Source organism: Dipodomys spectabilis, unplaced genomic scaffold, assembly GCF_019054845.1.
Source record: "Dipodomys spectabilis isolate Male_0828 unplaced genomic scaffold, ASM1905484v1 ptg000207l, whole genome shotgun sequence".
Classification (NCBI taxonomy): domain Eukaryota; kingdom Metazoa; phylum Chordata; class Mammalia; order Rodentia; family Heteromyidae; genus Dipodomys; species Dipodomys spectabilis.
This window is the reverse complement of record NW_024870884.1, coordinates 10163542-10185606: the sequence shown is the minus strand read 5'-3', so window position 1 is coordinate 10185606 and position 22065 is coordinate 10163542. Positions and strand designations below refer to the sequence as shown.

At 41.1% G+C, this 22065-nt stretch overlaps 1 protein-coding gene across 1 annotated transcript in view; it reads right to left on the bottom strand.

The window, feature by feature from the left end:
- Tet1 (tet methylcytosine dioxygenase 1) overlaps positions 1 to 22065 on the bottom strand; it is an 85745-nt gene that overhangs the window by 11209 nt on the left and 52471 nt on the right. Inside the window, exons 3-8 of the mRNA XM_042696453.1 lie at positions 18172 to 20362; positions 13013 to 13097; positions 11864 to 11957; positions 7733 to 7944; positions 4740 to 4890; positions 1480 to 1569 (exon numbers count right to left, since the gene is read on the bottom strand). Of these exons, the coding sequence (XP_042552387.1) occupies positions 1480 to 1569; positions 4740 to 4890; positions 7733 to 7944; positions 11864 to 11957; positions 13013 to 13097; positions 18172 to 20362 (2823 nt within the window). The remainder of the gene's footprint in view (positions 1 to 1479; positions 1570 to 4739; positions 4891 to 7732; positions 7945 to 11863; positions 11958 to 13012; positions 13098 to 18171; positions 20363 to 22065) is intronic.

Below are 22065 nucleotides of genomic sequence, written 5' to 3'. Positions count from 1 at the left end.
AAAACATATTTGAAGATAAAATCATGTAAATTATTCCATCATAACAGCAGAAGCTAGGAAGGGCGATTAAAAAAAAAAGAATAGAGACAAACACATCATGAGTACCCAATATATAGTAAAACTTTTGAAAGGTCAGAATAAAAGCAAAAAAGAAAATGCATTAATCATAGTACTTACAGATATTTGCTGAATTGACACCCTGTTGTACAAGCATGTAAGTATCATTTTTTTAAGGACAAAGACTACATATTTTTCTATATTTTGTCCTTCTTGCTCAATGTATATGGACCAGTACCATCAAAAATTGAAAACACCTGGGCACCAGTGGCTTGCATCTGTAATCCTAGCTACTCAGGAGGCTGAGATCTGAGGATCAAGGCTTGAAGCCAGTCTGAGCAGGAAAAGTCCATGAGACTCTTACCTCCAATTAGCTACCAAAAATCCAGAAGTGGAGCTGTAGTGGTAGCACACTGGCCGTGAGCAAAACAGGTCAGGGACAACACCCAGGGCCTCAGTTCAAGCCCAAGGACCAGCACACCACACCCCCAAGAAAGCTCAAATATAAACTTTGAAACTATATATGAAAGCTATATAAACAACCTCTATGAATATAAGCTGTTATGGGGGGAAAAAAGCAGGTTCTTTTGGGGTAGGGTGGGAGGAAGGATGATCTTACAAGGATAAATATATAGGGGCTAGGAATGAGGCTTAGTGGTAGAGTGCTTGCCTAGCATGTATGAAGCCCTGGGTTCGATTCCACAGTACCACATAAACAGAAAAAACTACAAGTGGTGCTGTGGCTCAGTGCTAACCTTGAACAAAAGAAGCTCAGGGACAGTGCCCAGGCCCTGAGTTCAAGCCCCAGGATTGGCAAAAAAAAAAAAAAAAAAAAAAAAAAAAGATGAGTATGTGAAAAGTAGTATATTTGCATGTATGAAAAGAGATCAAAATAGAACAATGAAACCCTTTAGAAGGGGAGGGGAATAAAGGAACCCTGAGAGAAGTATACATTGTATAGGAATGTGGATATGTTCCAATAACACACACTCTCCCTTGAATAATAATAATAATTATTATAGTAATAACCAGCGTCTGAGACTCCATCTCCGACTAATTGGCAAAAAAAGCTGGTAATAAAGCCTAGGAGTTCCAGCCAGACGCTAGTGGCTCATGCCTGTAATCCTAGGTACTTAAGAGGCTGAGATCTGAGGATCGCAGTTCAAAGCTGGGCAGGAAAGTCCGTGAGGCTCTTATCCCCAATAAAACCACCAGAAAACCGGAAATGGGGCTGTGGCTCAAGTGGTAGAGCACTTGCTTGAGCTGAAGAGCTGAGGGACAGTGGCAAGGCCCAGAGTTCAAGCCCCATGACTGACAAAAAAAAAAAAGAGTAGAAGTTCCAGAGCTTAAACCTGTCCACCCACCCCATAATAGCACCCACCCCAAAATAAATTTGCTTCAGATCGCTGTTCCAAAACATACCTGATTTTGGTAAGCCTCTGGAGCAAATTGTTCATAAACTGGAGCTAAAAATGTAGCCAAACCCTGTAAATTATCTTCAAGTATTTTCTCCTATAAGGAAAAACAGTTTATCTGGTTATTTTATAATCACATACCAGGAACTAATTGTTTGTGTATGGCTAAAGCATAAGAAATACTTTCCAGCACACAGTTGCCATTGCAGGCAATATTTTGCTTCTTTTTCTTAATCTAAACTATAAGAAATTGTCATTTTAATTAAAATTGTTCTAAACCAGCAATCCAAACAGTGTTGAGAAATGTTACTCATGTGGCTAAGAATGAGAAGCAGGCTTTGTGATAAATGAACATTCTCATCTGGAAGAGAAGATGTTGAAGAATTCAGGGTGATACAATGTGAAAAGAAAGAGCCCTATACATCATGTAAAACACATACTGGCTGAATTTCAGGGATAATGATGAAAGAGATTTTTGTAAAGGCCTCTGGATCAAAGGTGACTAATGGCACAATTGGATGTCCGCTGTCATCCATCTAACATCACAAAGACAATTAAGATTTGGTAAGAGTGAGGACTTGTAACAGGAGACTAAGACTCAGGATGCCACTTTGTACCTATCTGGGACCCCAGCACCAGGGAGGCAGAGGCAGGAGAATTTAAGCGACACCTTGGCTAAAGTTAGTGATAGGGTTCATGATACACAAGTAGGGCATCCTAGCTATTCAAGAAGCTGAGATCTGAGATATCTGAGATATCTAAGGATGGAGGTTCAAAGCCAGCCAGGGCAGAGAGGTATGGCTCAAATGGTAGAGTACTAACCTTGAGTAAAAAAGTCAAGTGAGAGAGCTATAAGGTTTGAGTTCAAGCCTTACTAGCAGCGTATTAAAAAAGAGAGAGAGGGAGGGAAATTGATGTAAGGCTGAAGTCATGCTCAAGCGGTAAAGGGCTACCTAAGATTTCCCGAGTTCAGTCTCTAATATTAGCAAAAACAAAGCAAGACAAAAACGAAACAAAACAAAACCATGGACACTCCCCCAAATCCCAAAAACAGTGTAAATAAAGTACATTCCTAAATTAGATTTTTGTGTGTATGCTGATCCTAGGGCTTGAACTCAGGGTCTGGGCACTGTACCTGAGCTTTTTTTGCTCAAGATTGGTATTCTACCACTTTAGCCACAGCTGCACTTCTGGCTTTTTTAGGTAGTTAAGTGGAGATAAGCGTCTCAGGGGCTTTCCTGCTTAGGTTGGCTTTGAACTCCGATCCTCAGATCTCATCTCAGCCTCCTGGGTAGCTTTGACACCTAGCTAGATTAAGTTTAAGAACACATTTTTCCAAGTTTCCCCTGCAATCATCCTGCCTCACCCTGAAACATAAGTGCATCTCACCATGCCTGGAAGATGAAGTTGATCCCCCCCCCTTTTTATTAGCAGTATTGGGGCTTGACCTCAGGCATATACTTTTTCACTTTTTTAAAGTTCATTATGAGATAGGCTCTTCTTCAGGATGCACCTCTTCTGTGCTTCCTGTTGAAGTGACAGAGCACCAGCACCAGCTGCAATGCTATGCAAGAGGTCCTGAGCTCAAGTCCCAGTCCTGAGCTCAAGTCCCAGTACCAGCACAAACATTCTTCTATGGGGCTGGGAGTGTGGCTTAGTGATAGAGTACTTGCCTAGCATGCATGAAACCCTAGGTTCAATTCCTCAACACCACATAATCAGAAAAGGCCAGAAGTGGTGCTGTGGCTCAAGTGGTAGCGTGCTAGCCTGGAGCAAAAGCATCTCTGGGAGAGTGCCCAGGCCCTGAGCTCAAGCCACAGGACTGGCAAAATATATATATATAATATAATATAATATAGTATAATATAATATATATTTTTTTCTATCAAGACTTAGTTAAAATATATAATTTCTACATGTATTCATTAAAAAAGTTTAAACACACATTAAACTTTTTCAAATATATTTTCTTTAGAAGATTTTATAAGTAATGTTTTACAAGCTGTAGGGTACCACCAATGAGAGTTAGGAAATTCAAGGAGTCTCATGGACTTTCCTGCCTTGGCTGGCTTCAAACTTCTGTCCTCAGATCTCATCCTCCTGAATAGCTATCTCTTTGCTTCCTACTTACAAATTCCTTTTACCTCATTTTTTCAACCCAAACTGTGTGTGTATGACAGAATGAAATAAAGGTAAATTTTCTACATATGACTGTGAATACTATGCCAATAAAAAAAAAGAAATGCAAATAAATTGCAAGCACATTAGGAATAAGTACACAGTATTAATTTCATTTCACTTTTGCTTTTTTTTTTTTACATGTTATCACAGCATTAATATATAATTTTTGATAACTTTCTACAAATCTGTGTATAGTTATCAATCTTACTTTAAATTTTACTTTTGGATACTTCCAAGTTTAGAAAACACAAATCTTCAAGGCAATTAAAAAGTAAATTCCTTTCATCCAAAAAAGAACCTGTGGAGTGACACCCCTCCCTCAGTCTACCCATCCCCAAAACAAGTCTGAGTACTCATGAATACTAATCTCTTTGCTCACCATGGCCAGGTGTTCTGGACTGATTCGTACTGGTTTCTTACTTCGTACAGGTCTCTTACTTCTTTTTACGTTACCTCCTCTTATTCTTCGATAGTAAGTCTGTGGGTAGTAAATTTGCTGTGTTTTTCAAATGTTAACAAATGGCTTTTGCTTACACTGGCTTATTTTTAGACTGGGTATAAAATTCCAGTTGTTGTTTAAAAAAAGAAATCACACACATACACACAATCTTTGCTTTTAACAATAGCCAAGGACACAACATTTGATGTTGAGGCTTTGGATCCCTATGGCTCACATCTATATCCTAGCTGCACAGTGGGCTGAGATAAAGAGAATCTTAAGCAGGATCTTTAGGAGGTTTGAAGCCAGCACAAACAGAAAAGTCCATCTCAAAAAGACTCCTATCTCCAAACCAGCAAAAATGCTGGACTAGAGTCATGGCTCAAATGATAGAGCCTCAGACAGCTGACTAAACTGAGCAGGCCCAATGCCTTGAGTTCAAGCCCCAGTTATTCCTTTATCTATCCCCCTTACCAAAAATAAAAAATAAAAACCAGGGATTGTTACTTTCTCTAAAGTGGAATTTAAAATTTCTTACAAATATTAATGTTATCGCTACATTTAGATCTCTATTTCATTAGTGTTTCAAAAGATTTAAAGAAATACATGTACAGTGTAATTTTTTAAAAAATCAAAAGGACACTTACATGTGAGAGAGAGTTGCGACCAATTTTAAATTTTTGGGGTCCACAGCTTCTACCAAATTTGCAGCCATTTAAATACATGCTCCATGAACAGCCAAAAGAGAATGAGGCTCCGCAGGTTTTTGGATTAAGTCCTTGGCATGTACAGGTACGACTGTGGATGAAATTGCAAGAGAGTGAGGGAACAAAGCAGGATAATATATGTCACAAAACTTCACACACAAAAAGCTAGTGAGAAGATTGTATCATTTACTTATTTTATGTAATCATTCACTTAAAATGTCCATTGCTTTGTGTGATTTGGAGAAACCCGAGGTGGAAAATATAAAACAGACTTGGATATATTACCTATTAACTGTTTATATTCCCCTCAACTCTTAGGTCTTAAAATTTGGAAGCCATAATTTTAAACTTCAATTAGTAATAGGACAATGGTTCATACTTACAAAGAAATAAACCCAAAGAAATATCATTCATTCTTCTAGTGTTTCTAAATTTGCATATTTAAAAATTCTAATCTGATAGATGCAATTTCTGAATACAAATACAACTCTAATATATTTACAAATTTATGAACATTTTCATAGTTCTGGGGAATGAAGTTGTCTTGTATAAGCTAGGTAAGCACCCTCAAAATGGAAGTTATCAAAGAAATTGAAAAATAATTTACATGACATGAAAAAATACTTAGGGGAGAGAAATTTATTTTGCTCGTTCTAGACACTTGAAGTCAGGGAATTAAACTTGCCAGCTTTCTTGCTTATATCACTTGAGCACTATACCACTTGAGCCCAACCTCCAGTCCAGCAGTTGGAGACTTTTCTACCTGTCTGGCTTCAACCCAAAATTATCTACTCATCTCAGCCTTTTGAAAAGAGGGGAGACATCAGCAACATAGCATATAAATAGTATTCATATTTACTGCTGAGATCTAAACACAGGTCTATAAATGCTAGGTAATCTGTCTGCCACTTTGCCACATCCATAGCTCTTAAGTTAAATATGGTGGGTCCATATGAAGAAATATATTTATTTTTAACTGAGATGACTAAATGAGGTTATCAACTTTAGAACTCATTATTGTATACCCATTAAAAAAAACTTTTAGTCTGTAAAAGATTTTGATCTCGCAAGGGTTAGGAAGGGAATATATATCTACTATAACATTTATTTTAAACATACAGACTTAGCTACGACCAGTGGCACAAACAACCCTGAAATCCTGACTACTTGGGAGGCAAAGATGGAAGTGTATAAACAATAACCTGGGCCAGTTGTGTATTTCTGTTTATTCACTGGTTTCTGACTTTGTCAACCGTAGAAACGGGAAGGATCTCAGCCCAGACCTTACTTCAAAAATATCCAACAGGGAGAAGGTGAGCAGGGTGACATTGATCAAGTTACATTACAGGTTATGAAACCTGACTTATAAATTGAAATCTCTTAGCTGGACGCCAGAAATCCTAGCTACTCAGGTGACTGAGATATGAGGATAGCGGTTCAAAGCCAGCCTGGGCAAGAAAAGTCTGAGACTCTTATCTCCAATTAACCACCAGAAAATCGGAAGTGGTGCTGTGACTCAAGTGGTAGAGAGCTTGCCTTGAGTTCAAGCCCCATGACAGACCAAAAAAAAAAAAAAAAAAAAATCTCTTTGTACAAATGCACAAACAGCTAGATGCTGGTGGCTTATACCTGTAACCCTAGCTATTCAGGAGGCTGAGATCTAAGAATTGTGATTTAAAACCAGACCAAACAGAAAAGGTCAGGCTAGGAATGCGGCTTAGTGGTAGAGTGCTCCCCTAGCATGCATGAAGCCCTGGGTTTGATATCTCAGTACCAAATACACAGAAAAAGCCAGATGTGAGGTTGTGGTTCAAGTAGTAGAGTGCTAGCCTTGAGCAAAAGAAGCTCAGGGACAGTGCTCAGGCCCTGAGTTCAAGCCTAGGACTGGCAAAAACAAACAGAAAAAGTCCGTGAGACTCTTATTACCAATTAACCACCAGAAAACTGGAAGTAGAGCTTTTACCCAAAGTAATAGAGTGCTAGCCTTGAGCAAAAGAAGACAGAGCCTAATCTCTGAGTTCAAGCCCTATAACCCCTAAACAAACAATAGACTACAATGTAATCATGTGTGCAGATGAAACACTACCAGCCAATTAAAAAAAAAAAAAAAAAAGCAATGGGCTGGGAGTGTGGCTCAGTGGTAGAGTGCTTGCCTCACATGCATGAAGTCCTGGGTTCGATTCCTCAGCACCACATAAGCAGAAAGAAAAAAGCCGGCAGTGGCGCTGTGGCTCAAGTGGTAGAGCGCTAGCCTTGAGCTGAAGAGCTGAGGGACAGCACCCAGGCCCAGAGTTCAGGCCCCACAACCGGTAGAAAAAAAAATATACTGGCTGCTGTGGCTCACACCTGTAATCCTAGGTTCTTAGTAAACTGAGACTTGAGGATTAAGGTTCAAAATCAGCCGGGGCAGCAAAGTCTGTGAGATGCTTATCTCCAATTAACCAGCAAAAAATCCAGAAGTAGAGCTGTGGCTTTTGTGGTTGAGCAGTAGTCTTGAACCCAAAAGCTTAGGGACTGTGCTCAGGCCCTTAGTTCAAGCCCCAGGACCATAGCGCACACGCACACATCGATACACCCACACCTACACAAAACCAAAACAAAAAGTGGCTGGAGTGTTGGAGTGCTTGCTTAGTGAGCATTATTATTAGGAAGTTCTGACTTCGTTCCCCACACAGAGAAAGAAAGAGGAGAAAGAGAGAAAGATAGAGACAGAGACAGAGAGAAGATAATCTAGTATTCTAAAGGTGACATTCAAAGTAACCCTAACTCACAGCCAAACTAATCTCTTTTAAACAAAATGTACATTAATTTTAGATCCACAATAGTTAAAACTGATTTTCCCATACAATACACTTAGTGGGTAGTTAATTAACAATTTACCATTAGATAATAGAGATCTGAATGTCAAAGCAGTACAAAACAGATTTGATTACTTTTCGTTGAGGGTACATCTTCGGTCTGTCGGATGACCATTGTACGACCTTAGACTGTGAGTTATCTCCGCGTACAATCTGTCAGCTAGCAGCCAAGGAACGCCTTCCCATAGCATGATGACCACCACTGTCACTGCTGTTTGACAATAGTGGCCTGGGCGCTCCCGGACCAAACAAAGAACTTTTTCTTCATTACTGCTTCTTCTTATAACCTGCAAAAGCAGAATGCATCCATCCATGCAAAACAAGCCTACTTTCTGTAAACAACTACTAAACACATCAAGGGGTCGAAGTCTATGGCCACCATCATATGATCTGTCTACCCAACTCACTTTCATAACTAACAAAAGAAGTGCAAAAACCTATGATTTGTACTTTTTGAAAAAGTTTATACAGGAACAAGAGGACTCAGTGGACAACTGACATTAGCAGGATTGCAAAGTCAAATGACAAAGGGGACTGGATATAAAAAACCTAAGAAATCTCATAGTAAATAGACAGTTGATGGGTAGATATGTAAATAGTACAGAAAGCAATTCCCTGAAATTTTCATGGCTTCTTCATGTTACCACTAGGATATATTACATTTAAGGTGATATAGCTGACTTAGTGAATTGCAAAATATAACAATTTGAAATTCTATTTTTCATGTGTCTAGTGTTCAAAAGGGTTTCTAGTTCTGTTTTTGTGGCTCACACCTGTAATCCTAACTACTAAGGAGGATGAGATCTGAGGTTGTGGTTGAAAGCCAGTCCAGAAATGGAAGGTTGGTGAAACTCTTATCTCCAATCAATCAGCAAAAATTCAGAAGCAAAGCTGTGGCTCCAGAGTGCCAGCCTTAAGTGCAGCAGTAGAGCCCCTAGACATTGTTGAAAGTAAATGATACGACTTATGGGCGTAGATGAAGACAGAGAGGGAATGGGAGAGAACGAGGGAACAGATAATACTATGCAAAAGGAAGGAAATGTATTTAATACCTGACCCGTGTAAAAGTAACATGCTGTAAATCACCTCTAAAACAACAATTAAAAAAAAAAAGAGTGCCAGCCTCAGCTGGGCACCGGTGGCTCACTCCTACAATCCTAGCTGCTTAGGAGGCTTGAGATCTGAGGATTCGGGTTCAAAGCCAACCAGGGCAAGAACATTCATGAGACTCTTATCTCCAATTTACCACCAGACAATTCCAAGTGGCACTACAGCTCAAAGTGGTAGAGCACTAGCCTTGGGCAAAAGAACTCATGGGCAGCATGTAGGCCCTGAGTTCAAGATCCAGGAGCAGGAATAAAAAAGTGCCAGCCTTGAGCAAAAACAAAAAAAAAGGTAAGGGCCAGCACCCAGACTCTGAGTTCAAGCTCCAGTACTGGCAAAGAAATAAAGGAAATAAAGGAAAATGAAAAGACAAAATGCAGCCGGGCGCCGGTGGCTCCCACCTATAATCCTAGCTACTCAGGAGGCTGAGATCTGAGGATCGCGGTTCAAAGCCAGCCAAGGCAGGAAAGTTCCGTGAGACTCTTATCTCCAATAAACCGCTAGAAAAGCAGAAGTGGTGCTGTGGCTCAAGCGGTAGAGCGCTCGCCTTGAGCTGAAGAGCACAGGGATAGCGCAAAAGCCCAGAGTTCAAGCCCCACAACCAACAAAAACAAAACAAAACAAAACAAAAAGACAAAATGTAACAGTGAAACCTGCCTGTATAACTAACCTCAGCTTAAAAAAAAAAAAAAAGCTTGGTGCCATTGGTACAGCGCCCAGCATCCTGGAGCAGGTAAAACATTTCCAAGATAGAATATCAGCCAAACAAAACCACAAGCACTTCACAACAGAAGCCTATGAGAAACATGTAAAAATGTGTTCAACAATATTAGTTGCCCAACAAAGAAAAACAATTTATAGTATTACAGATGCTGATAGGAGCCCCAAATGGTACAATCATTATGGAAAAATTAATGAAGTTACCATGGTGGTCCCAATTCTGCAAACCCAGGATTCAGGAGGCTCAAGCAGTAAGACTTTGAACATTAATGCCATCTGTGTCTAAAAACATCTTAACCATTGTCAAGATGAAAGGGAATGTCACATGACTTAGTGGTAGACGGCTTACTTATCTAGCATACTAGAGGCCTTGAATTCAGTCCCCAAGGGCAGCGAGGGTTGGGATGGCAATTTTCCTATTTATTTTTTACTCCAGTGAGTTAAAAAGTACTAAGTATCAAGGATTGGCAAACATGTGGAGAATCTTTATATTGTGCATTGAATATAAGAACTGTAAAAGTGGTTATTTTATAAAATTATTAGCAAAAACTGAACATGGCTATTTCCCAAAGTCAGCATAACTGAACTCAGAAGTGATCCAAATGCCACTGAGGAACTGGCTTCAAATTTGTGATCCTCCTCTTGGCCTTGTGACTCACTGCTTCTGGGGGAAAACAAGCTACTATGTCACGGACACATTCCAATAGTACTGAAATGGAATTAAGGTTACAGGCAACAGTGACCAAATACCTATGGCCTTGCACAAGGATCCTAGAAGTGACACTGTAAGTGAGCTCCCTCCTCCAGACAGTGATCATCTCATCAGACACCCTATGTCACAAGCACCCACTCAGCTGATGTGCATCCCAAACCCACAAAACTGTGTGATGGAATATTTATTGTCCCAAGTTGCTATATTTTGGTGTATTCTGGTTCAACAGATTATGCACACAGATTTGATCAGTTCATTCCATAGAATATGATTTAGAATCCAGCTACCATGTCCCTATCTCAAACATCCCAAAGGTTTCATGCTGCTCATAGAAAAGAATGTTGAGTTCCTTTCTATGGTCTGAAAAACCATTCCATTATCTCTGCCTGTTCTTTTGCCCTCAGCTAGTTCCATTCCTGCTTTAACTCCATTGAATTCTTCTGACATGTGTGCGTGTGTTCATGTGTGTGTGCGCATGGGTTTGTGTGTGTGTTTGTATACCAGTACTGAAGTCTGAACTCAGAGCTGGCTGCTCTTGCTCAGGTCATAGCTAGCACCCTACCCTTTAAGTCATGCCTCCAGTCTGGCTTTTTGGCTCGTTAATTGGAACTAGTTTGGCTTTCTAAACAGGTGGGATTCCATGTGTGAGGCACTAGTACCCAGCAGTGACACTATTTTTTTAAAAGAGGTGCCCTTTTCCTTGAACCCAGACATTGTACTTAATGCTGAGAAAAAGCCTCTGCTCCTTTCATTCTTTGAGAGTATTTTAATTTGCACACTTGGGCTATCTGTTACTTTGTGATACAAGTTCTCTAGGTTCCAAGGTTGGCCTTAAACTTGTGGACTCAAGTGAGTCCCTTGTCTCAGCCACAAAGAGATAGGTTATACATGAGAATCAGAGACTACAGGCATACACCACCATGCCAAGATTCAATTTTCAGCTTAAATGTTTTATCCCAAGACAAGCTTGTTAATTAGAAAACCATGGAAGGATTGTTGCTTAAAAGGGGAAAGTGAGAGAGAGAGAGAGAGAAGAAAAAGACCCCTAGCTCCCACACAACATAAAATCAGAGTTGGTCTATTGGACTAGCAGCAGTATTTTCAGAAACTCAATCCAGGCTAGGAATGGGGCTTAGTGGTAGAGTGCTTGCCTAGCGTGCATGAAGTCTGGGTTTGATTCTTCTGAACAACAGAAACCAGAAGTGGTGCTGTGGCTCAAGTGGTAGAGCTAGCCTTGAGCAAAAGAATCTCTGGGACATTGCCCAGGCCCTGAGTTCAAGCCCCAGGACTGGCAAAAAAAGAAAGAAGAAGGAGGAGGAGGAGGAGGAGGAGAGGAAGAGGAAGAATCAGCAGCAGCAGCAGTTCATTCTACCAGATATACAAGAAAAATAAAGAGACATGTAATCTATGAGAACAATTTTTTTAGTAAATGTGAGAAACCACAGAAACAGAAGGTAAAAACAGCCCTGAAGGATAACTGGGAAAAACTATAACATATTGTCTATGATAAAAATTGCGTGTTTAAACATTGTAAGAGTGTGTGCCTACCACCAAAAGCAAAACCAGAGCAAGGAAAGTCTGCTTGTATATCATCTCTCCATGAGTATATTGCTACTTCTCAAATTGATTTAAAGGAAAAGAATGATAATCAAGCCTTTACAAATACTTACCCACTTAGCGACTGGACACCCCTGAGAACTCTTTCCTTCTTTGCCTGTGTACACTACTTTTTCTAGCCTTATTGCCTTTCCTTGTTGGCCATACCTAAGTACAGTGGAAGAAAAGTACTAAATTATTGCAATATATACCTGATACCTTTAGCTTTCAACATTTAAGATACAAAAGGAGAAATGAATAAAAGTTCAAAAACTATTCCTAATTTACTTTTGTTAAATTTGTTTTTGCCAGACTATAGTGGCTCATGCTTGTAATCCTAAGTATTAAAGAGACTGAGGGGCTGGGAAGGTGGCTCAGTGGTAGAGCGCTTGTCTTGCATGCATGAGGCCCTGGGTTCGATTCCTCAGCACCACATAAGCAAAAAGAAAAAAGTTGGAAGTGGCGCTGTGGCTCAAGTGGTAGAGCACTAGCCTTGAGCTGAAGAGCTGAGGGACAGCGCCCAGGCCCAGAGTTCAGGCCCCCCCCCTCAAAAAATAAATAAATAAATAAATAAAGAGACTGAGATCTGAGGATGAGATTCAAAGTCAGCCTCTGCAGAAGTCCATGAGGCTCTTATCTCCAATTAACCACCAAAAAGCCAGAAGTAGAACTCTGGTTCAAGTAGTAGAGCACCAACCTGGAGTGCAAAAAGCTAAGGGACAATGCTCAGGTCCCTGAGTTCAACAATCCCCAATATCTGCATGCACGCGCGCGCACGCACGCACACACACACACACACACACACACACACACACACACACACACACACATACAAAAAGATCAAAAATTAAAGTTTGCTTTTGTGTGGCAGGTAATTTGTTATTCAGTTCTTATCCTTATCCTTAAAGACCTTAATAGCGAGGGACAGAAGATAAAGAGGAAGATAGTGCTTGCTGGAAATGATCATTTGAACTATTCCTACCATAGCAGTTATATAAAAGAAAGTTCCTTTGAATTTCTCAAAGAGCCTTTCCTTCCTTGAGCGGAATTTGTTGAATGAATCCCAAGACCTCATGGGAAAGTTAGGACACCTGGCCAGCTTTCTTACTTCCTGGGCCCTAAACAACATTCAAATCACACTCCATTCCCGAAGAGAACTGACCTTTAGTGAGCCAGGTACTCAGTGAGGAAGGATGAACAGGGAGGGCATCATGTTTCCTTACCTAGTCTCCATGAGTGTCCTGATGGCAGCAACATCAGGTCCTGCCCCCAAATGTGTGTAATATGGGCCTTTGTCCTTTTGTTTCCCTGTAGAAGAAATGAGATGATTAGATCCCCAAGCTTTTAGAAAATGGCATGAGGACAAGGAGGAGATGCACAGCATTTTGGCCACTTTTGAGAATTACAGTCGAAGACAACAGGTCCTATAATACAACTTGTTCCAGTCTTTCTTCCTCCAACAACCATGACAAACAAAAGTATTTTAGAGTGTGGATGTTTATTCTCTCATCTCCTATTTAAAAAGAAAAAAGTTCATTGGAGAGTGCTGGGGGGAGTGGGGGGAGAATGGAAGAGGTGACAATGATCAATGATTAAGAAGCATTGTGGGCTGGGCAGGTGGCTCAGTGGCAGAGTGCTTGCCTCGCATGCATGAGGCCCCGAGTTCGATTCCTCAGCACCACATAAACAGACAAAGCTGGAAGTGGCGCTATGGCTCAAGAGGTAGAGCACGAGCCTTGAGCTGAAGAGCAGAACCCAGGCCCAGAGTTCAGGCCCCACGACCAACCAAAAAAAAAAAACACAAAAAAAACCCCCCACAGAATTGATACCCCTCATGCAACTGCTCAATTAAAATAAGTAAATAAATTAATTAAATGTCAATAATGGAGGTGCAAATTCAAAAGTTATCCAAACTGGGTACAGGTGGCTCTCACCTGTAATCTTAGCAACTCAGGAGGTTGTTTAAAGCAAGCCTGGGCAGGAAAATCCGTGAGACTCTTATCTCCAGTTAACCACCAGAAAACTAGAATGGGTCAAATTGGTAGAACGCTAGACTTGAACAAAAAAGCTCAGGGATAGAGCCCAGGCCTAGAGTTCAAGTGCCACAACCACCACCACTACCACCACCAAGAAAAAGTTATCCGAGAACAATATATCTAAAAATATTAAAAGTTCTCTGCTAGCTGGATTCTGGTGGCTCTCAACTGGTACCTTAGCTACTTAGGAAGCTGAGGTCTGAAGGGTGAAGCTCAAAGCCAGCCTGGGCTTATCACCAATTAACCACCCCAAAAAAGCTAAAGTAGAGCTGTGGCTCAAGTGGTAAGGTGCTAGCCTTGAGCAAAAATGTTCAGAGAGCTAGGCACCAGTGGCTCATGCCTGTAATCCTAGCTACTTAGGAGGCTGAGATCTGAGGATCAAAGTTCAAACCCAGGAGGGGAGGAAAAGCCCGTAAGACTCTTATCTCCAATAAACCACTCAGAAGACAGGAAGTGGTGCAGTGGCTCAAGTGCTCATCTTGAGCTGAAGAGCTCAGGGACAGCACCCAGGCCCAGAGTTCAAGTCCCACGATCAAAACACACACACACACACACACACACACACACACACACACACACACACACACACACACACACAAAAGTTCAGAGACAGAATTCAAGCCCTTATTTCAAGCTCCAGAACCACCCCCCCCCCACACACACATACACACACTTCTCTACTGAGATCTAGTGGGCAAAGGCTTGGGATGCTGTGTACTCCTCAAAAGCACTAGATAGGGCTGGGCTGGGAAGGTGGCTCAGTGGTAGAGCGCTTGCCTTGCATGCATGAAGCCCTGGGTTCGATTCCTCAGCACCACATAAGCAAAAAGAAAAAAGCCAGAAGTGGCGCTGTGGCTCAAGAGAGAGCGCTAGCCTTGAGCTGAAGAGCTGAGGGACAGTGCCCAGGCCCAGAGTTCAGGCCCCACGACCGGACCAAAAAAAAAAAAAAGCACTAGATAGTCTCCCTGTAACAAAGCAGTATGAAGTCTAAAATGTCAATAAAAAGCCCACTCAAGGTATAATTACTCTAATATAGAGAGGTTATTAGTGTTTCCACTCCAAGGAAAGCTTTTGTCTTCAGATATGATGGTTCTCCTTGAGAAGTTACCTTTTAGCTTTTCTTCTACCCTTACAACACAAAACAATGATTAAAGGAATCTTAGGACTTAGGGCTTAAATGACAGAGCAGAAAAACCTGAGAGTTCAAGTCCAGGTACCAGTACCCAAACCAGAAGTCAAGAGTGTATAAAGTACTTCTGGGGGCTGGGAAGGTGGCTCAGTGGTAGAGTGCTTGCTTTGCATGCATGAAGCCCTGGGTTCGAACAAAAAACAAAAAACCAAAAACTTCTGGTTCCACTACAAGTATTCAATTTTGATCTTTAATATCTGGCTGGATACACTATAGCTACTTTGTTTGAGGAAAGGATTTTGAAGAGACAATCATCTATTAGAACTATTTACATAGGAAAACTAGAGTAGCTCTGGGATACTCATTTGGAATTGAAGGTAATCTTTTCAGTTGTAAAAGATATGCATAAGAAAGTGTTTAGATTTTTGAAGCCAGAGGGTGGAGATAGCAAGTTTAGCCTTAACATCGCCTGTCTACCTGTACCGGTTTGTAAATTTATATAAAAGGAAAAGAAGCCCTCCCTTTGTAGGGATGATGTGAAGCTAACATTTCAAAGGCATGGCCAAGCACCACACTTGTAGGACCAGTTGCAGAATGGAGACTTTCATTGTTATGAGCATTTTTTTTCTCCCTAGTCTAAGAACCTCTATACTGCGCCAACTCAGCTCCACTCAGTACACTGTGAGCACTTGTAGACTGTGTGCTGTTCCTGAAAGAGCCTACCCATGGATCCTGATACAAGATAGCCTGAAAAGAGAAGCAAGGAATGGAAACACATGTGAATATCGGCTGAACCTTGTATTAAAACTATAAAACTCAGTATAATACTGTTGTTTAAAAGTCAGAATAGACTTTTATTCTCCAAACTATCCTTTTTTTGTTTGTCTGTTTTGATTGGTCATGGGGCTTGAACTCTGGGCCTCGGCACTTTCTCTGAGCTCTTCAGCTCAAGGCAAGCACTCTACCACTTGAGCCACAGTGCCACTTCTGGTTTCCTCATGGACTTTCCTGTCTGGGTTGGCTTTGAACTGCAATCCTCATATTTCAGCCTCCTGAGTAGCAAGGATTACAGGTATGCGTCACTGGTGCCGGCCCAAACTATTCTTTAACTATCCGTTCTGGATGTCTTTTTCTCTTTAAGAAAGAGGAAAAGGTTGATGTTAAACTTTTAACCCAGGCAAGACTTTGAACTCAGGGCCTCATATATGGGGCTAGAAGATGCTGCTGTACCATTTGAACCATATCCCCTGCTCTTACTACTATTCTAGAAATTTTGGTGCTAGTATAAAAGGCCTGTCCTTTGTTTAGTTGGAGGGAAAAACACATAGTCTAGGTAGTTCAGGCTGGCCTTGAATTCACCATCTTTCTTCCTATTCATGTGCTAGAATTTGAGGTGTATATCACTAGGCCTGGCTGTAATTTTATTTTATTTTTTTGTGGGGGTGGGAGGGTCTGGTCATGGGGCCTGAACTCTGGGCCTGGGCGCTGTCCCTCAGCTCTTCAGCTCAAGGCTAGCGTTCTACCACTTGAGCCACAGCGCCACTTCTGGCTTTTTTCTTTTTGCTTATGTGGTGCTGAAGAATCGAACCCAGGGCCTCATGTATGCAAGGCAAGGCAAGCGCTCTACCACTGAGCCACCTTCCCAGCCCCTATTTTTGTTTTTGTTTTTTTTTTTTAAAACCATCTTTTTCACCTTTTTTTCTTTGTGATTTGAGCCCTACTTTAACTTACTGTTAGGCTAGCTAAGCCTATTGAGAAGGGGTTTAAAACACTTAACAAATTCCATCCTATTTCAGTTGAAATAAAGGTTATAAAAGCTGCAAAGGAAGCTGGGAAATTGGCTCAATGGTAGAGTGCTTGCCTCGCATGCATGAGGCCCTGAGTTCGATTCCTCAGCATCAAACAAACAGAAAAAAGCCAGAAGTGGCTCTGTGGCTCAAGTGGTAGAGTGCTAGCCGTGAGCTGAAGAGCTGAGGGACAGCACCCAGGCCCAGAGTTTAGCCCCCACGACTGACTAAAAAAAAAAGCTGCATGGCAAACCTTAATGACACAATGTATTTGATTTCCCTAATGTCAGATTTATTTTTCTTGTATTTGTGCGTTTTATGTAACTTGAGTATGGATAGTGACTAATCAGAAGTCAAGAGATCTTTACCCCACAAAAATTTTGTAGGGCTTGTAAAACTTTGATAAAACTAGTTCTAAAAAGGCTGGGCACTGGTGGCTCACACCTGTAATCTTAGCTATTCAGGAGGCTGAGATCTGAGGACTGAGATTCAAAGCCAGCCAGGGCAAGAAAGTCTGTGAGATTCTTATCTCCCATCAACCAACAGAAGACCAGAAATGGAGTTGTGGCTCAAAGTGACAGCACTAGCCTTGAGCAAAAATTTAGAGACAGATGAGTTCAAGCCCTGAATACACACACACACACACACACACACACACACACACACACACAACTAGTTTCTAAATTTTAATGACTATTCCTAAGACACACTATATTAAAACATTGATTAGAAACCAGTCAATGACTAGCACTTACTTGTAGTAGTATTGAGATAGGAAATCAAGTTTTATAAAACAAGTCTTAAGAGTTCCAGCTCTTGATTAGGATGCTAATTCCAGATACTTGTTAATTAAGTTGTAACAATGTTCACATTCACTCTATTATTTGTTCTATTCCACACACAAAAATCAGTGATTCTTTTTTTTTTTTTTGGTTGTGGGGCCTGAACTCTGGGCCTAGGCGCTGTCCCTAAGCTCTTCAGCTCAAGGCTAGCTCTGTACCACTTGAGCCACAGCGCCACTTCCAGCTTTTTCTGCTTATGTGGTACTGAAGAATTGAACCCAGGGCCTCATGCTTGCGAGGCAAGCACTCTACCACTAAGCCACCTTCCCAGCCCCCAAAATCAATGATTCTTATATAGATTAAAATTCTGTTTACTGGTTTATTATTACATATTGGTTTTTTTGGTTTATCTGTTTATTATTATTCTGTTTATTGGCAAGGCCAATAAACTTCACTTTGTCTTGAGACATCAGTGTATTTTCTACATTGGGAAGATTATCTGTTTTTCCAAATCTGCTGAAATTTCCCTTTTAATGAGCATAAGGAATATTAAAAAAAAAGTGCCACAGAAAATTAGGTAGAGTACTCCTTAGCTCATTGTAACAGAATAGAAAGGGGTAGTAATCCCATAAGAGGTGGTCATTCCACACAAGAACTTACCTTGACAGTTGCAATCTGGCCCTTCATCTTTGACCGGAGGCCCCATATTTCTTTTCCGTTTATTCATGGAGACCATGGCAGATTCTGTAGCTCCAACACTAGATGAATGGACCTCCTCTTTGCTCTTACTACTAACTACACCTGAACTTACTACATTCACATTCCTGAGAACTGGTTCTGGGTCAGCTAAAAGGATCTCACTAGGCAATGTGGGCAGACACTCCTCTGGAGTCCCACCATGTTGGAACTGTGTTTCCTTATCACTCTCCATCACATTCTCACATTGGAGAGACGAGGAGGATGGAGGCCAAGGAAGAATTTTCTGATTGACATTCACCATTGACTGTACCTGAGAATTACCAACTTTGTCTGTAAATGCTTGCCCCTTGGACTCTGTTTGGAGATGATTTGGGAATGAGTCCAATGGTTCAATCTTCATTTCTTCCTGGCTTAATTGACAATATCTCTTGAATTTAATCTGAGAAAGTGGGAGAAATAATTTACGTTTTCCAGCTGAACCAGCTTGAATCAGTGGTTTCCATTCTTTGGCAAGAGTATTTCCCAAAAGAGGAAAATCATGTGGACCAAACTGTCCAAATCTTTGAAATTTGGATGCCATCCAAATGTCATGCAACTTATTATATTCATTTGCTAACTGTTCCTGATTCTTTTGGCCATTTTCTTGAGCGTTGAGGACTGTGGACTTTTTCTTTCGATCTCTTGACTGAGTAGACTTTGCTTTCTTCTGAGTTGTGCTCTTTGGCTTTACAGACGATAAACCATGATGATTTTGTACGCTTAAAGTTGGTTTCCCTTCTTTCAGCTCTTTCTCCTGTACTTTATATGTAACAATGTTTGTTGGTGCAGTTTCAACATTCTTGTCCTCTGGATTTACATAATTACATTTAATGATCGAGGCCAGTTGTGTTAATTGTGTTGCCACATCTTCCTCAATTTGACTATGGGATACATTCTGACATGATGGGTTATGTGAATTCAAATTTTTGCTATTGTTCAGTAACAAGTTGTAATGTCCCCATTTATTAATTTGTGGCAACTGAGGCAAAGCCTTAGAACCATCTTCAAGGGTATCTCCACCTCCAACATTTTTATTGGTATCAGTTTGGGATGAATTTGATTTGGGTGTTAAAAAAGATACAACATTTTTGATTTTGGAATGCTCCTGTGGCTTTCTGAATACTTCATAAGTAGCTGAATTGATATGTGACTTGTATAGGGTACTGTGGCCATTGTATACTGTGTTGCATGAACTCTGCTTTTCCAAAGATGGACTGTGATGAGTTCTTTGTGTCCCTCCTTGAGTAATGGGGACTGGGTGGTCTTTTCTTACAGAACTTAAGATGATTTTACAACTATTCAGCAAGCTAGCTGTTCTCTGAGCTGTTCTTTCATCCTTTTCAGACTTTGATGGTGAGGAACTCTCAGATGGGGCTTCTGAGAGTTGAGTGAGGGCCTCTATGGCTACCACTTGCTCCAAAGTTAATCTCCTATCTTTTATTAGGGAGAGAAGACTTGGTTGAACTGGAGATCCATCTTTTGGTTCTTTATGTGGTTTAATCTCGGGTGTTTGAGATTGTTCAACTTCTCTCACTGAAGTAGTATGAATATTTAAGTTTGCAGAATCCTCAGATTTGTTGTTAAAGCCAGGTTTCTGTAAGATTAGCACTTGACTATCCTTGAGATGATCGTCGCTTGCACCAGAAGCAATAGGGCTTATGGCATTGTTATGGTTGGCAGTGTCTGTCAGGAATTTGAAGGAATGGTTTTCCAATGCTTTGTCCAATTCTTCAAAGTTGAATTTGTTAAATGATGCATTTGTCTCAGCTGGGATATAGTGTACATTTTCAATGCCATTTCTAATGGTGTGTGCAAATAATTTGGAAGATTCAGTTGGTTTCTGGTCATCTTTAGAGTTTCTTGAGTTTTCAGCTTCTGTTATAGGGGAACTAAAGTCTCCTTTGACCTGCTCAGTTAAATGTGCCTTCTTGTTTTCTGTCCATTTCTCCACCTCAATACCTGTCATGCTTCCTTCATTTTTAGTTACATTTTCAGGGGGAGCTGCATTCAAATCCAATCTTTGTTCTTCCCCATGACCACATTTGCTGTTTTCCATGGATTCTGACTCGGGGCCATTTACTAATTTCTTGTCAAGCTCTGCCTGCAAAATACGGAAGTGACTACTGATTATCTAAATAGAAATAAATACCACTTAATGCAATATCACTTAAATGTGAGGCCTCTGTGGACACAATGGTTACTGAGGCTACTTCTACTCTTCTAGATTCTAGAGATGCATGAACACTACTGAGAATGCCAATCAGTAGCAGATAGTCACTATGGGGGGTATTGAAACAAAGGTCAGTCTCCAGCCTCCACTAAAAGATGTGTTCAATTTGGCCTTTGATATTTAAAAACAAAATCAAATGAAACAACAACAAAAATACTGAGGCAGAGGTCCGCCCAATTATTTGCAAAAAGGAATATGGAATACTGGCCAAAGACGGTTAAGTTCCCAGGAAGACAGATGTTGGTAATCCAAAGCAGTAGTCTATATCATATTTGGACAACCGGAGCACCAGAAAGCTGAATGCCCAATGGGACCAAACAGTCCGGTGACATGCTGCCACTACCATAGCAGGAGACACTGGAGAAAGAACTGTCTCTCTGCAGGGAGGCATCCGCCACCAAAATATAGTCCCTGAGCCTCCCAAATCCTATGAGGAACCTCTGGTGTCTCAATGTGGCTAAAACATTCTTTTTTCCTTTTGCCAGTCCTGGAGCTTGAACTCAGCCTGGGTGATGTCCCTGGACTCCTTTTGCTCAAGGCTAGCACTCTATCACTTGAGCAACAACTCCATTTCTGGCTTCTTCTGAATAGTTTATTGGAGAAAAGAGTCTCAAAGACTTTCCTGCTTGGGCTGGCTTTGAACCAAGATCCTCAGCTCTCAGCCTCCTGAGTAGCTAGGATTACAGGCATGAGCTACTGACGCCCAGCTTTAAAATGCTCATTTTAAGAGATCTAATTTTCTGCCTTCACTGACTTCCCTATAGTGCACAGGACATTATAAGGATGCTTCCGGAAAATTTTAAAAGAGATAATGCTTGCAGATGAAAAAGGATTTGAAAGGTAAGCTTTTTTTGGGGGGGGTCTGGTCGTGGGGCCTGAACTCTGGGCTTGGGCGCTGTCCCTCAGCTCTTCAGCTCAAGGCTAGTGCTCTACCACTTGAGCCACAGCGCCACTTCCAGCTTTTTTTTTTATGTGGTGCTGAGGAATTGAACCCAGGGCCTCGAGCATGCAAGGCAAGTGCTCTACCACTGAGCCACCTTCCCAGCCCGCGGTAAGCTTTATCCTAATGAGTGTTCTATGATAGAAAAAGCCAGGTAGGTAGGTCTTTTACAAAGTAAATTAAAGGGGCTGGGAATGTGACTTAGTGGCAGAGTGCTTTCTTAGCATGAGCGAAGCCCTGGATTCCTCAGTACCACATAAACAGAAATAGCTGGAAGTGACACTGTGGCTCAAGTGGTAATGTGCTAGTTTTGAGCAAAAGCAGCTCAGGGACAGGGCCCAGGCCCTGAGTTCAAGCCCTTTAACTGACAAATTAAGAAATAAAGAAATAAAGAAGTGACAAACCTGGGTGCTGGTGGCTCTCGCCTGTAATCCTAGCTACTCAAAAAACTGAGATCTGAGGATTGCTGTTCCAAGCCAGCCTGGGCAGAAAAATCCCCAGGAGACTTTTATCTCCAATTAACCACTCAAAAACAGGAAGTAGCCACTGTGGCAAGTAGTAGAGCTCTAGCCTTGAGCACAAATTGGCTCAGAGACAGGGCATAAGCCCTGTTCAAGCCCCACAACAACAAATG